Here is a 17956-nt window from a genome sequence, read left to right as displayed (position 1 = left end):
TTAATATATATATACAAAATTTATTTCGCCGAAGAGATGACGGTCGCTATGATGGTCGCGAAATTAATCTTTTTTCCCCATCGTAAAATAGGTTTTACATTTATTATAAATTTAAATACGTCTACACCATGTATATATACATACACATAATATATAGCATGAGCGATGACGGTCGCAATGACGGTCGCGATGAAGGTCGCGATGACGGTCGCGAATGCAATGCTTTTTCCCATATCCAAAGAAAGTGCACAACGTCCCTAAAGAAGTTTTCACTTCAAAAATTATTTTCCCTTACTCCAACGGGAGTCAAGAAGAAACCCTGCGGCAATTAATCAAAAATAAGTGGTTGCTTTTTTTGGATAGGTTTCATTTCAGGGCAATTGTCCGTTTTTTAATTACAGGGTGTTACATTAAAAAACCCATTTTTTACCATCTGAACCGCTTATACTAGTGTAAAAAAACTTTCAGCGATTACTCATGTACAAGTTTTATTTACAAATTTGTATAATGCACCCCCATTTTTTACCGAATCTGCCACAAGAAAAAAGGAGAATTAATAATAAAGTGGTTTTCTTAGAAACCTTCACACAAAAACCCCTTTATTAAAATTCTGCATAATATTATTTTGTGCACGTTCTTATTACCCATGCATAAAAATAAATAAAACGGAGGTTCTTCTTCTTCTTCTTAACTCAGGCGAGACTCGTTAGTCTCTGACACTTGGTCATAAGACCTTTGTACCAAACCCTGTTCTTCTCCTTAAACTTTAATAAGTCCTGTGGCCTCAACGAAGGCCAACAGTTTTCTTATTCGTAGTTTTAGGATTTCTTCTGGTTCAAACCTCATTTCACCAGTGAAGTCCTGCCTTACATCACCTAGCACACTACAATGGGATAGTATGTGTATGGCAGTTTCTTCTTCCATTTCGCACTTCTGCACCATGGTTCATTCACCTTACCTAGTTTGTATAGGTGATTTCTTAAACGGCAATGTCCAGTCACCATTTCAGTGACCGTTTTGATCTCTCGTTTATTGAGGTTCAACAAACTGTTCGAGAGTTTTTTATCAATATTCTTGATTATTTTCTTAGTCTTGATTTGCTCTTGAATGGTTCTCCTTTTATTTTGATGATTGTTTATCAGCCATTTCTGAACCTCGTTTTTCATAGCATCTTTAGTGATGCCACAGAAAGGTTCAGGGCCTTCAAAAGTTTCTCTCGAGCCTTTTTTCGCTAACATATCTGCTCGTTCGTTCCCATGCACCAAAAACGGAGGTTGAAAAAAAATTTCGCTTTTTGACCCTTATGGGCCTATACTCCATCATTAATAGGGCTTTTCATAAATATATATGGTTATTGCACGTCCCTACGGAAACTACCCCTATCCCTGAAACAAAACTTACACATAATTAAAGACCACTATTTTCTTTACACATAATGCTATGTATTTTTTTCGTATAAGCAACCGTTACGGCACAGTGGCGTCGTAAACCTCAAAAATGCTTTGGCGGCCTCCACTTATTGTTTTTTTTTGCCACCTATTCATATTATTGATAACGCACTTATGGCAAATAAAAGAACACACTGTCTGCTACACATTATGACCTATGCATATTTTACTTTCTTTGCAACCTAAAGCCGCAGTGGTGGCCCAAAATCAATTTTGCTTATTCTCTTTATTAATTTTCCTTTTTTTGGGTGGTTTCGGAAAAAATATGGGGATGCATTATACAAATTTGTAAATAACACCGATACCAAAAAATCAGCCACTTATTTGTGATTAATTTCTGCAGGGTTTCTTCTTGATTCCTACTATAGTTAGGGAAAAATAATTTTTTCCTAAAACATCTTTTTTTAAAAACTTGTCAACTTTGGGGCGCCAATCCCGCGGTGATAGACATATGCTGTAGCGGAATAAATTATAGGAAATAGATATTTCATATTTCTATTAACGAATTTTTTGCAAAAACGCACAGGAAGTGCTACGTTTCGCAAAAACCACAGAGTACCCCCTTTAACGGAATGAAATTTCTATAATGAAAGTTTATAAAGTTCACAAAATACAGCAAACGAAATCCAAATGAATCCAAAATAGACAAAATACGACGATGAACAATGAAAAATAGATATTACAAACATAACCTCTGTAACTTTTTGTATGCCAACCAGAAGTCACGTGGTTTGGATTGCATAGATACACGCGCGGCAAATTTGAAAATGAACGCAAATTGAATAGTAAATGGCCTCCCTTAAAATATAGGACATTGGTGGTATGTTCATAGAATGTCTTGTGGTAACATTCCATCAATAATTTAATCAGATGTTCACCGGATGTTCTTTGAATGTCCAGGACATTCAAACATTAATAGAACTTTGATAGTACATTCCTGGAATGTTTTGTGTTGTTAGGGTACATTTCTTACTTGAATTTAGTGTAGCATCAAATTTTATTTGTGGTACCAGTTGATGGTGGAAGTGGGAGAAAATTATACAGGGTACGTATATTTACGTATATGTAAAAGTGCACCCGGGGAAGTTACGGATTATTGTTAACCTTAGAAATTAAAACCGAAATTTTTAATATGCTCCAAAGCGGTTTAACACTTTAATTACGACAATTTATAATGTCCGCTAACATGCTATGTCCAATAAAAAAAACAGCATAATTTTCTTAGAAATGTTACATATTTTATAGTTATTTGTTGAATTTTGGAGATGTTTAGAGGAGGTCTTCAAATTTCTCCCCCAACTTTTTTGTAGTATATTATTAGTAAGAATATTGAGTAAAAAACGGTATTTCAATGGAATGAAATACCTATTTTACAAGTGTTTGTCTTATAACATTTGTTTGTAAAACAATTAATTTTGAATATATGTACTGTTACTTTGTAAAATACAATATTGCGTTGTTACAAACATTAAAATTTAATTATCGTTTTTTAATTAGGAACAGAAAAGATATCCATTTTTAAAAAGTGTTTAAAATTACATTCCCCTTTCTGTACACAGGCTTAAATTTCGTGATATTTATGTTATCGTTCTGTATTTTTCTGTAATTAACTATAATTCGTCTTATTACTATCGATTTACGAACATTGCTAACGTTTTTCCAGTATGTACCGAACCTAAATCTCTTTACTTCGTGAGTGTCAATGTACCAGTTATGGCCAGTCATAGCCACCTTTGGCCAGTTGATTACATAGTTATTATGCTACTAATTTAATATAATATAACCAATAATTTTATTTTATTTAGGTTAAATGCCTGGACAACTAAAGCGATTGGTATAAAACAAAAAAAAGTAATAAAATATGTGGATTTTAATAAAAATTGCCGAATGATTTAGACATTAGCGAAATACCGGGTGTCCACTTATATTTTCCCCCATTTTAACTGACTATAACTTCCAAACGGCTCAAGATAGTAATATGCGGTTTTCGCTGAAATGTTTTATTTTAATAAAAGTTTTGTCTGAATGGACTAAGTTTTTTTATATCGCTTTTAATAACGAAAAAAAGGCGGATTTTTGAAAAAAACTTTGTTGACTTATTTAATGGAACACCCAGTATATTTTTCAATAATGTGAAAGAACTGTCATTCACCTATCCAGCAAAGTTTTTTAAAATCGGTTGTCAAATGGCTTAGTAATTAATTTTTTAAAATGAGAGGTGCAACGTGTATATCACATAACTAAATAACATAACTATAGTCCAGAAAGCCACTGCGCATCCGATAGGAAAAATATTCCGATTCGGATTTTTTGCATAATCTTATTCAAAGAGGACCTCTTTTAACAAATTTGCATGTTGCCAGGACCAAAAGAGGGTCAAATATTTTTTAAACGTTTTTTTTTTCCTAAAATTATTTTTTGTATGGAACAAAGTTTTTTTAGGTTTTTTGGATCAATCCAAACAGAAAAGGTCTTTAGTGACTTTTCTCTAAAGTTGATAGTTTTTGACATATAAGCGATTAAAAATTGAAAAATTGCGAAATCGGCCATTTTTAACCTTCAAAAACTATGTGAAAAACTTAAAATTTGAATGTTGCCAAGGTAGGTGGATATTCATTAAACATCGATTGATGAAATCCCGAAGAGTGTTTTGCAATACAGTGTTCAAAATTCCTTTGTTTTTTAATTTCTAATCACGCGTGCGCGATACTATTTTCCACCGTTGCATGTGTATACAGTATGGTGCAAATAAAAGGAATAAATTCGTTATTTCGTAAATCCGCGACTTTAAGGAAAAAACCCGATACAGTTCGATTTTTATTTTTAAGTTATGATATTGTGGCATATATGGTATACTAGTGACGTCATCGGTCTGGGCGTGATGACGTAATCGATGATTTTTTAAATGAGAGTAGGGGTCGTGCGGTAGCTCATTTGAAAAGTTCTTCAATTCTCTATTCAGTAATGTAAACATTTACATAATTATTTATGCAGGGTGTCCAAAAATTTTTATTAAATTAAATTATTTGAAAAAAAAAAGAAGTAGAAGGACACCCTGTATAAATAATTATATAAATGTTTATGTTACTGAATAGAGAATTGAAGAACCTTTCAAATGAGCTAGAACACGACCCCTATTCTCATTTAAAAATACCACTAAATACCTTTTCTGTTTGAAATGATTCAAAAAACCTAAAAAACTTTGTTCCATGCAAAAAAAATAATTTTAGGAAAATAAAAAAAAAACGTTTAAAATTTTTTTGACCCACTTTTGGTCCTGGCAGCATGAAAATTTGTTAAAAGGGGTCCTTTTTGAGTAAAATTGTGCAAAAAATCCGAATCAGAATATTTTTCCTAGCGGATGCGCAGTGGCTTTCTGGACTACTAAGCGAATTGATATTATGTTATGTAATTTCCACATTGCATCTCTCATTTTAAAAATTAATTGCTCAGTCATTTGACAACCGATTTTAAAAAAATTTATATCTCTGGATAGGTAAATGACCGTTCTTTCAATTTATAAAATATATACTGGGTGTTTTAATAGAAAAAGTCAGCAACGTTTTTTTTTCAAAAATCTGCCATTTTTTATTTAAAAGCGATATAAAAAAAATAAATCCATTCAAACAAAACTTTTACTAAAATAAAACATTTCAGCGAAAACCGCATATTTTTATCTTGAGTCGTTTAGAAATTACAGGAAGTTAAAATGGGGGAAAATATAAGTGGACACCCGGTATAATATAAACAGGAATTTATAGATCATTTATTTGCGTATAGTATTCAAGTGTTTTAACTTTATATTGCTAAAGTTACTTTGTATACTAAAATGTTTGTTGTAGAAATTTTAGCATAACTTTAGCGTACCTTCGTTCTTTGGATCCAATAATTGGTAACTAACAGAAGCTGCACCAGCACTCTGACCACCCAATGTTACTTTATCAGGACTTCCTCCAAATTTATCTACATTTTTTGACACCCACCTTAAAGCAAACCGTTGATCTTTTAAACCCAAATTACCAGGAATTACTCCATCTTCTGTTGATAAAAAGCCTAAAATATCAATAATGCAGTTATTGCTTACAATATACATTTATATAATTTTTAATAGACAACAGGCGTATACAACCACTTACAAATATGACAATCTGTGTTGACAATTGACAATATATGACAATCTGAATATATTCTGTAACTTTTAACAAATCGAATAGAAATGACCAAGTCGAATCATAATTACCCGAAATCGGAATGTTTGATATCTATCGCGTCATTTTCGTATTTGGATTGGCATTCTGTATTCTGTAACTCACATCGTAAGCAGGGTAAATCGAAATCGGCAATTTTAATTTCACGCGGTCAAGAGGGGGTGGCAACCTCGCATTGTCAAGCGAAATTAGTGTTCTGTGACCTGTTTGTTGCTGGTTCTAAATTTGAATTACAATACCGTTGCCTTATCTTAAATTTTTCATAATATCACATTACATACAGTTACATTTTAAAAAATAGTTTTGAAATAACACAAAAGAAACGTTTTGAAAAGTAAACAATAAAATATTAGTGTAAATATTGGACACAAAACCTCAAAAGATGATAAATGGTTATAAATCAAAGTTAATTAAAATTGTTATAAAAAAGAATATAAACTGATAAATAAAAAAGATAAATGGGGATAAGATGTATGATGTAATGTAAGATATTACTAATAATTATACAATCTTAAGATTTGATTCCAGCTAAAATAACTTATAAACAACTTTTCCCAAAAACAGCGTCTTTTCTATAATTATTTTCTTTTCTATAAGCGTTGATTGATACAAATACAAGTAAACTGGTATAATATATTTATCAATCAACGCTATAAGTCTCTCTTTATATTTTAAACGTTCTTGTAAATCTATTATTTTACCTTATGCCATTGATTGAAATTGTACAAGAAATAAACAAAAAAAGTTTGGCAACACTGTGACTGGCAAACATTCAGCATTCAGAATTTGAATTTCGGATGACAAATCAATTTTAAGGTTAGGTTTGATGCATACTCCTACATGTCTAAATTAAATATACAATTCCCTAAGTAAATACCACAACACACTAAAAATTAAGCAGAGATACAAAAGGTAAAAATACTATAGATAATGATAAATAAGTAGTAATAAATTATTTATAGTAGATATAAAATGTAAACTTTAAAACAAAATACAATGCGCTTGCGTCAAGTACAATTCCGATTATCGAAATCTAATTTCGATAAGGTAAATGAGGTCGAAGTCATTTATATTATCTATTCTTTATTCCGATTGTAGAGATACCGAGGGAGTTATGGAATATTGATTTTGACTATTTTTATTCGACTTGGCCCCTTTTATTCGATTTTCCTGACTTGTATCATCGAAATGAGTTACGGAATAGGCATGAATGTTGTAATACCTGCAATAACACTCTAATACTCATTTTAAATCGTTTTTGTATTTAAAAAACTCAAACACAACTAGCGATTAAAGTTATTGTGAGATCCAGTATTGTGTAGACTTGGGATAAGTAGCAATTGGCAAGATGCGACATATTCTAAAAGGGAAGCTACCGGTTTGCTTGAAGAAAAAAGTTTTCAACCAATGCATACTGCCAGTAATAACATATTGTTCCGAAACCATAACGTTAACTTAACATTTTGCAAATAAATTGAGAATAACCCAGAAAATATGAGAACAAGGGGAAGGACAAAAACATCATAGAATGGAAGTACAGAAACTATAAAAATAGTCGAGAACGACCACTAAATAGATGAACCGAAGACATAAAAAGAGTAGTGGGCAACTGGCTACAAGCGGCCCAGTGTAGAGGACACTTATCTCAGGTCTATGTTCAGCAATGGATGCGATTGGCTGATTGATGATGATGAACCCAAAGAAAAATTTAATCAGCAATATTGGGAAAAACAAAAAGAGATATGGTACCAAATAGGATAGTAAGAGAGAGGACCAAAGTGAGAGATGTCATATAAAAAGTTGCACAACCCAAATGGAGATAGGCTGGACATGTAGCACGTTTAAATGATATTAAAATTGATTATTGATATTAATAATAATATATGGAGACCTAGAGAAGATAAAAGACACCGAGGTACATCACCAAAAAGATGGATGGATGACTTGAAAAAAAACAGTTAGAAATTGGATACAGAAGGAAGGCAAAAGATAGAGAACAATGCAAGAATATGGAGGAGACATATTATACAGGGTGTTTCATTGGGAAAGTAACATACGTTAACTGTAGAAAGAGGACACTTAGGCGGTCTCAAAAATACCATACTTAATGGGTCTTACTTCAGTAATAACAAATATACTGGGTGTTTTATTATCTATTTTGCCATTTTTTTATTTGGTTCATACCTTTTTAACCACACTGTATATTTATTTTATATTAGACACGCAAATATTATTTAAGGTGTACAATCAACTAATTTGTTTAAAATTGTAAAAAATGCAGGTCCGGATTAAAAAATATTGGAAAAATATTCCGACCCAAAAACAACACCCTGTACATTGAATGTTTTTAAAATAAATTTTGGTCCGGATTAAAAAATATTGGAAAAATATTCCGTCCCAAAAACAACACCCTGTACATTGAATATTTTTAAAACAAATTTTGCATTTGAAAAGAGGACGAAAAACTAAATTTAGTGGTATATTTTGAATTTTCGGCAAAATTATTTTTCGGGCAAAATTTTGAATTTGAATTCTGAAATTATGTGACTTGCGAGAGCTCGAAGTAAAAAAATTAAAATGTGACTTAACTTTAATTAAAACCATTATTTAATGTAAATTGTTAAAATGTTAACATTTTAGTATTTTTTTATTATGGCGACAAATAATTCGTAACAAATATTCACCTTTTATTAATAAATAAATAATACAGAGTCCACAAAAAATACATAACTTTAATCAACGAACTATTTTAAACATTAAAAAAAACAGAAAAAGATTGCTGAAAAATAACTTTTGGATATCTAAAATCCAAAGTTTATAACGAGGAAATAAATAGTAGAGAAGAAGTTCTTGAGCGGATTCGAGACGCCTTCCAATAAATGAAGAATAACCCTGACGATATTAGGAAGTCAGTCAGACAAATAACAAAAAGAGCAAAATTTGGTCTTCGACAATGTGGTGGCCATTTTGAACAATTACTATAGTTTTGACAAGTTATTTTTTTAAAAAAATTTTGTTTTTTTTAAGTTGTAAGATAGTTAGTTGATTAAAGTTATGTATTTTTTGTGGACTATTTAATATTTATTCATTAATTAAAGGTGAATATTTGTTATGAATTATTTGTAGCCATGATAAAAAACACTAAAATGTTAACATTTAACCAATTTAGAATAAATAGTGGTATTAATTAAAATGAAGTCACAGTTTAATTTTTTACTTCGAGCTCTTGCAATTCACATAATTTCAGATTTCAAATTCAAAATTTTACCAAAAAAATCATTTTGCCGAACATTCAAAGTATACCACTAAATTTAGTTTTTCGTTCTCTTTTTAAGTGCAAAATCCATTAAAAAAAATTAAAGTACAGGGTGTTTTTTTGCGTCGGAATATTTTTCCAATATTTTTTAATGCGGCCCTGGATTTTTTATAATTGTAAATAAATTAATTGATTGGGCACTTCAAATAATATTCGGTGTTAAATATAAAATAAATATACATTGTGGTTAACAAGTTTTAACTCTTATTTCAATTTTTTATCTACCTCGAACTCTTGCAATTCGCATATTTTCAGAATTCAAATTAAAAATTTGACCAGAAAAATCATTTTGCCGAAAATTCAAAGTATACCATTAAATTTAGTTTTTCATCATCTTTTAAAATACAAAATCCATTTTAAAAAAATTAATGTACAGGGTGTTGTTTTTGGGTCGGAATATTCTTCCAATATTTTTTAATCCGGCCCTGGATTTTTTACAATTTGAAATAAATTAATTAATTGTACACCTTAAATAATATTTCCGTGCCAAATATAAAATAAATATTCGGTGTGGTTAAAAAGTTATGAACTAAATAAGAAAGTAGCAAAATAGATAAAACACCCAGTATCTTTGTTATTAATGTAGTAAGGCCCTTTAAGTATGGTATTTTTGAAACCGCCTAAGTGTCCTCTTTTTACAGTTAACGTATGTTACTTTCCCAATGAAACACCCTGCCCTGTATCCAACAGTCGATGAAAGAGTTTGAGGAATGATAATGGTGATGATGATGATGGTTTAAAAATAATTACAGCATTACAAATTACTTAATGATCTTAAAATAAGTATATTGATTTTAGCAAAATTTGACAATGGTTTTTAATTGTTTGAATCCAGACAGGCAAATGCTCGGTTGAAACTAGTAGTAGTCTAAGAGCTAGAGCCGAAAAATCATCGTCATCAGTAATATGGAGTTTGGCATGTGAAATGTGTCTATTGTACCGGGTGTCCCAATAAGAATGGCTCTCGGCCATATCTCAGGAACCGTTTATAGTAGAGCTGTGAAATAAAAAATTTTATAACAAAAGTTACCTCAGGAAAAGCCTGGAAATTATTTTCATAATTGTGGGTCCACCGCTAGAGGGCGTAATTGAATATCAAAAATTAAAAAATCTAAATTTTACAAAATTTTCCTAATGAAGGGGTACTGAAAATCCGATCATCGTATTCTTCATAAAATTCTGCGCATATTTGATCTCACAAGTTTAAGTCTACCTTTGCAAATAAGAGTTGGGGGTGAGTGGGAACCTTGTTATAAAAAAAGGGCTGTAAATCCGGTCCTGCTAAATCAAATTTTGCAAACTGGGTCTTGTTGAAGACAGATCTTTTTCGTTAATGTAAAAGTTATAATTTCGAACCAGCCTAATAAGTAATAAGTCAGCTGGGAGGCGTTATTTAATTTTTTTCAGAAATCTAGCTTTCTTTGGAAAATATTAAATACAAGTATGCCTTTTTAATCCTACATTATAAAGTTAGATTAAATTAGCAATACAATAGCGAAAACCGCATGTCTATACCTTTTTTCTATCTCAAGATATCTTAAGAAACGTGTAAATTTTAAACATAACTGTTGCTGTCACCGGTAAACTAAGTTAATGAAAACTAGTGCGCTATGGAATAAACAAAGAAATATTTTCCAGATGTCAACGTATAAAAATATAATTAATTAAAACAACAATATAAAGACAAACAACACTATAAAATATAACAAAGAAATAAAAACAACTACTTAGTGACGACCTAAATATTCAAATTATTGTCCATCATTTTTGAAGCAAGCATTTACAATACTGATACACTACTCGAGAAAACATTATCCAGAGAATAGGGAAGCATTTTAAGAGCAGAAATTGAGACCGCTGTTCAATCTGAAAGAGTAAATGATTGCAACGAAAATAATTTGCAAAAATCTGAACATTTATGTCGTCACTAACACTAAATAGTTGTTTTTATTTTTTTTGTTGTTTTAATTAATAGGGCTTTTCAATGCTTCTCATTTGTTCCGAGCCTCTGTCATATATGTCGTATAATCCTTGATAATATTAATAGGTATACGAGATATGACCGAGGCTCGAAGCGAATGAGAAGCGTTGAAAAGCCCTATTATATACGTTGACATCTGGAAAATGCTTCTTTGTTTTTATCACAGCACACTACTTTCCTTAACTTCGTTTACCGGTGACAGTAGTTATGTTTTTAAATTTACACGTTTCGTATGATATCTCGAGATAGAAAAAAGGTATTAACATGCGGTTTTCGCTATTCTGTTGCTAATTTTGTCTAATTTTGTAATATGGTATTAAAAATGCATATTTGTATTTAATATTTTCCAAGGAACACTAGATTTCTGAAAAAAATTAAATAACGCCTTCTAGCTGGCATATTACTCAGTAAGTTGGTTCGAAATCATAACTTTAACATTGACGAAAAAGATCTGTCTTCAACAAGACCAAGTTTACAAAATTTGATTAAGCAGAACCGGACTCACAGCCAGTCTTTCATAACAAGGTTCCCACTCACCCCCACCTCTTATTTCCAAAGGTAGACCTAAACTTGTCAAATCAAATATGCGTAGAATTTTATGAAGAATACGAAGATCGGATTTCCAGTGTCCCTTCATTAGGAAAATTTTGTAAAATTTAGATTTTTTAATTTTTGATATTCAATTACGCCCTCTAGCGGTGGTCCCACAATTATGAAAATAATTTTCAGGCTTTTCCTGAGGCAACTTTTGTTATAAAATTTTTTATTTCAAAGCTCTACTCTAAGCGGTTCCTGAGATATGGCCGAGAGCCATTCTTATTGGGACACCCGGTACATTGATAATTATGACCCCTTTCAGGCTGACACCTCAGTGGATACAGGAAGTAGCAATAAGGGATGAAAGGGGAAAGTTAGTGTAGTCTTTAAAGGTTTTCACCTCCTATTTTGTTAAACCTCCATCGATTTGCATGAAAATTAGTGACTAGTTAGAGCATACCCCAAAAGATAAAAATGATTTGGTGCCAACTTGCACTTTTACCCTGGGGATGGATACCACCCCTTCTCGGGGGTGAAAACTATTTTATTAAAAATAACCCCACAGATCGCTAGAGGGACAAATTATAAGTAAAATTTGTTATATCATGTTATTAAAATAAATCAATACTTTTTGAGTTATTAAAGATCAAAGATTTGTCTGTTTAAGAGCCCATGTGTGAGATTACGGATGATAAAAAGAACATATTAATTAATTGTAAGCTACTAAAATAATATTTTTATAAAAAAATTAATAACCATTTTCAATTTCTATTCTCTCAATTGTCTTTTTAGTCTTTTTATTATTTTTATATTATTTCGATATTATAAATTTAGCAAAAGCTTATTCGAATATGTCAAATGTACCCATTATTGGACACCACAATTTCTGGACATATTCAGTTTATATTGATAGAAAAAATTCAATTAAATATCGAAATAATATAAAAATAATATTTTACTAACATATAGTTAATTAATATGTTCTTTTTATCATCCGTAACTTCACGCATATGATCTTAAATAGACAAATCTTCGATCTTTAATAACTCAAAAAGTATTGATTTATTTTAATAACATGATACAACAAATTTTACTTAAAATTTGTCCCTCTATCGATTTGTGGGGTTGTTTTTAATAAAATTGTTTTCACCCGCGGGAAGGGGTGCTATTCACCACCAGGGTAAAAGTGCAAGTTGGCACCAAACCAGTTTTATTTCTTGAGGTATGCTCTAACTAGTCACCAATTTTCATGCAAATCGATGGAGGTTTAACAAAATAGGAGGTGAAAACCTTTAATGACTGCACTAACTTTCCCCTTTCATCCCTTATTGCTACTTTCTGTATCCACTGAGGTGTCAGCCTGAAAAGGGTCATAATTGTCAATATACAATGGACACATTTCACAGGAAAAACTCCATATTACTTATGACGATGATTTTTCGGCTCTAGCTTTCCGTCTATAGGTACAGTGGAACCCCGATAAGTCAGCCCCCGATAACCCGGAAGTCCGGCAGACAAACATTACAACAATAAAAATGTATGTCCTTTATGCTGGATTTTCCAATTTCTTTTCAACATCTTAAAATATTTTCTTTTATCTTTCCTTATAAATATATTGTTCGAATACTATAATATCTTATATTTTTCAGGCTAATTTTATTTATCATAATAAACTTTCTTCGTAAAAATTTGTCGCTTTAGCGAATTCCTATGTAGTTCATTCGTTTCAATTTTCAATGTCAAACACATTATACAATGAGAGATAATGCGTATTTGTGTAATTTGATACATAATATACCTTAGTAAAAATGACTGGCATGACAGACAACGCTCATTCTCGTGTTATCGAAACCAACAGGCATCTGTAGTATCCTTTATTTACTTGAAACTGTCTAGCATTGTTTAGAAAAGACTATTAAAAAATTATTTTTCATACAATGGGCTTAGTCTTCACTCTTATTAAATAACATAAGTTCGTTCTCGTTGCGAGACGGTATTGTGTGTGTGTAGTAAAGTCGCATTGTTCGTTCCGCGTAAATATATTCAGATTTTGTGTTTGCGTGATTTTTTGTCTACGTAATGGCAATAAAACTTAAAATGTTGTTTTTGTTTCAAAATGATAACAAAAGACAGTTTGGACAATCGGTGCAAAGCTAAGAAAGCTAAAAATGAGACTCTCGACGACGCGCGTCGCTTTGTATGTGTGGAACGCGAACGTGGTTTACAAGTGTCTGTGTGCCAATTATAACGGAGTTTATCTGTAAGCATACCATATTTTAATAATTTTTACCGTTTTCTCCGGCTAACCCGAATTTTCGATAACCCGGATCGGCCGCGGTCCCGATTAAACCGAGTTAACGGGGTTCCACTGTACTTACCAGACGACGTCCCAGCTTAAACCGAGTACGACTACTAACGTACAGTGAATGCAGATCAATTAGATTTGCCGCAGATAATACAAGAAAAAATAACATAATCTCATCAAGAATATATTCTCATTCAACAACAACTCCTTGTTTATGCTTCCTTAATACCAAATGATCAGACATCCGACACATTACTGAACACTTATTTTGCTAATCCGTAGTTGCGTTACTTGATGAACCATTTTTAATCTATGATTTATTTATAAAAATTAGACATAAAGCTTACCCAAAACGCCTAACCTATAATTAATAGTGACAAGTATGATGTCGTTCATAATAAAATAATCTGGCAACCAAATACTTTTTGAGCGGTATTGAAAGGCACCTCCGTGAATGTAAACAAATACTGATAAAGTTTGGTTGAACTGTTTGTAATTCTAAAAAAAATATTGAATATCAAAATTAGTACCTAATACTAATAAGATCTTTGAACAATGTAGCCTTACATCTTTCTAATTGATGGATTCGACCGTTACTTGATGGAAGTTCATTTTATCTAATAAAACACTGAAAACGTTTGTTTTCTATACTTCCACAAAATTTATTATAACTATGTGACTACAGCTGTTTTGGTAGAGTGCCTTTCTCAAGTGAGTTAGTTTACTATGGGTTTGCCTTTTTAAAGTCTTTAACTGAAGAGGTTGAGGAGTAGGGAGCTGTTTGTCTCAAGTTGGTCATTCAGAATTATATCTGTGTTTTTTAATTTATTAATTTCCATAGATTCTAATAAAGATAGCTTAAGGCCCTTATTTTGAATATGCCGAATTTGAAACTCTTCATCAAAAGAATGATTATGATCTAGAAGGTGAACTGCGTATACAGAAGTGTCTGTTTCTCTATTGTTGAAAGCCTTTTTGTGTTCTGCTATCTGTTTTTAAAGGATCTGTTAATTTGACCGATGTAAGTTTTCGGACAGTCACCACAAGTTAGTTTGTAGACACCACTCTGTAGTTGCTTTCTCTTTCGGACCTTATTGTTCTTAAAATATTTTCTTGAATTTTTGTTAGTTCTGAAAGCTGGTGTTATTCCTGTCTTTTTTATGTGTCTGACTATTTTTGTTGTTATATTGCAACTATATGTGATAGAGCAGAAGGTACTGGGTTCTTTCTGTGGTGGTGGATAGACTAATTTCAGGATTTTCTTATGGAGTACATGTTCTTAGGAACAAACAATTAGTAAAAAAGAATTTTCAACCAAAAACTCCATAAGAAATCCCTGAAATTAGTTCATCCGCCATCACAGAAACAACACAGTACCTTCTGCTCTCTCACATACACTGGAAATAGAACAACAAAAATAGTCACATACATAAAAAAAATTACACCAGCTTTCAGAACTAACAACAACTTAAGCAAATATATTAAAATAAAAAGGAAAAGAGTCCTCTCATTGGCTGTATACCATAATAAAAAACTTACTAAGGAAGTAAAACTTCACTTGTAGGTAAAATGGTAAAATGGACCTACCTAGAAGGTCTTGTCAATTTTCCAGCTTTCAGAACAACTTTCAGAACAACAAACCAGCTTTCAGAACTAACAACAACTTAAGCAAATATATTAAAATAAAAAGGAAAAGATTCCTCTCATTGGCTGTATACCATAATAAAAAACTTACTAAAGAAGTAAAACTTCACTTGTAGGTAAAATAGTAAAATGGACCTACCTAGAAGGTCTTGTCAATTTTCGTTTAATGTCATATTTCAGTCTGTCAGTTTGAAGCCAAGATGAAGACCACATTATAATAACGCTGCATTTTAAATCCTTTAAACATCGACTTATTGTCGACATTGTTGTAGCCGAAATGGTATAATTATTGTAAAATGAAGGTCTTTTGACCTATCTATGTAGCTAGTTCCAACTACTTTGGATCTAAAGTAAGTAACCACATGTTCTAATTTTCCTAACTTTCAAACAGTCAAAATTTCATCTTGGCCTTTTTTAATGCAGTGGTTTGCTTATTTTAGGTTTCTACCACCTGATGATGGACTGATTGGTCCGAAAACGTTTGTGTGATTTTGTACTATAGATGTACCCACTTTTATCTAATTTGGATCGTTTTAGATAAAATTTTAATAAAAATTTATATACCATTTACCTACAAGTGAAGTTTTACTTCCTTAGTAAGTCAAATATATTAAGAACAATAAGAGCCGAAAGAGAAAACAACTACAAAGTGGTGTCTACAAACTAACTTGTGGTGACTGTCCGAAAACTTACATCGGTCAAACTGGCAGAAACTTTGACAAACGGATAGCAGAACACAAAAGGGCGTTAAACAATAGAAAAACAGACACTTCTACATACGCACTTCATCTGCTAAATCATAATCATTCTTTTAATGAAGAGTTTCAAATTCTGCTTATTCAAAATAAAGGCCTTAAGCTATCTTTATTAGAATCTATGAAAATTAATAAATTAAAAAATACAGATATAATTATGAATGACCAACTCGAGACAAACAGCTCCCCACTCCTCAAACTTTTCAGTTAAATACTTTAAAAAGGCAAACTCATAGTAAACTAAATCACTTAAGAAAGGCACTCTGCTGAAACAGCTGTAGTCACATAGTTTTAATAAATTTTGTGGAAGTATAGAAAACAAACGTTTTCAGTGTTTTATTGTTAGACATTTTAATCTGTTTGTCCTTTGTCCAGTGTATTGATTATTTTCTTAATTTTAAGTAAATGTCTTGGGGTCTACGACATTCTGAGATATCTTCCTATTTTTTGGCGAAATCTCCCGAATAATGATCTGAAGAGCAAAAGTATTTGGACAAAATTTATAAATGACGGTGCTCGATATCTGCCGTTTATTTGTAAAAAAAATTAAATTATGGCGTTGCAATCCCAAAATGAATTCGTCATGACCTTTCCGACCCATCGATCGGCTCTAACCGTTTCGGAGCACTCTTGCCGACTTCGGTCCACTGCCGTGCGTCCATTCTGTTCTCTGCCAAAATCTCAATCTCAATCGATGCCAAAAGTCCGACGAATTGCTTTTCATAAGGTACAAACTTTGCTGAGAATAAGTCACAGGATCATGTTTTTGATCTATGATCAGCAAACGCCGCTTCCATCGCCAGCATAATTTTTCATGTTCAAAACTTTGTTCAAAATATGATTAGTGTGCTCTTCACTAATGCTTGTGGCCTTTGCCAATTCACGCACTTTCACCTTTAACCTTTAACTACACGCGCTGGCGTATTTTGTACGCCAGATGTAAGAATTCTACTGCAAGTATATTTAAAAATTTAATTTTTGACCTAGTTTATCTCTCTAACCTAGCACTGGAAAGTGTTTTACAATTTGATTTTAGGTTCGTTATAATCGGCGTTCTGGGAAGATCGTAATTAACAGTTTATTATTTATTGTTTCCGGTGGTGGACAATATACGCCACGATTATATTAATATAAGTAGTAATATAAATAAATATTTCAACTGTTTTTTAGTCATTATGACACAAAATATATTTTCCTTTATGAACAATACTTTTTCTCCTGTAAAAAATCACATTTCAAAAAATTTTTTATTAGTAATTTTATTTATCATGAAATCCAGTTATTCCATGATTCCAGTTATAAATCCCAATTGGCTTACTGAGAAGGAACTCCAAGTATTTACTGATGCCGAATAAGGTTTATAACAAACAACTAAGGGTATTTAAAAAAAATAAACAAATCCGCTGTTTTAAAGTGTATTTTCTTGTGGCGTAGAAAGTAGGCCACGCGTGTAGTTATGTTATAACTTGATGCGCGTGTAGTTAAGGGTTAAGGAAGAATCATATTATCATGCCCGCACCGTTCCGGCACGTAGCCTAGTCTCCGAAAAACCTGATTTTACAAAGAGTTTTCTGATACTATACGGTACGGACAGTATGAATTGTTCATATTTAAAATCATTAAAATCAATATTTTTCGGAAACGAAACGCTACGTGCTGGAACGGATAATATGATTCTTGCTTTACGATCAGCAAGAACCGTTTCGTGGATTTTCTTTCAATTTTCCGGCGTAACTGCATCGGTCAGCCATCCAATTCGGGT

At 31.8% G+C, this 17956-nt stretch overlaps 1 protein-coding gene across 2 annotated transcripts in view; it reads right to left on the bottom strand.

Annotated features, from left to right (window-relative positions):
- LOC114333148 (esterase FE4) overlaps positions 1-17956 on the bottom strand; it is a 71596-nt gene that overhangs the window by 34864 nt on the left and 18776 nt on the right. For both annotated transcript variants that reach the window (XM_028282972.2, XM_028282974.2), the window contains exons 4-5: positions 14143-14293; positions 5316-5501 (exon numbers count right to left, since the gene is read on the bottom strand). In XM_028282972.2, the coding sequence (XP_028138773.1) occupies positions 5316-5501; positions 14143-14293 (337 nt within the window). The remainder of the gene's footprint in view (positions 1-5315; positions 5502-14142; positions 14294-17956) is intronic.

This window comes from Diabrotica virgifera, chromosome 5, assembly GCF_917563875.1.
Source record: "Diabrotica virgifera virgifera chromosome 5, PGI_DIABVI_V3a".
Taxonomy (NCBI): Eukaryota; Metazoa; Arthropoda; class Insecta; order Coleoptera; family Chrysomelidae; genus Diabrotica; species Diabrotica virgifera.
The sequence above is the reverse complement of the archived record's forward strand: the minus strand, read 5'-3'. Positions and strand labels throughout refer to the sequence as shown.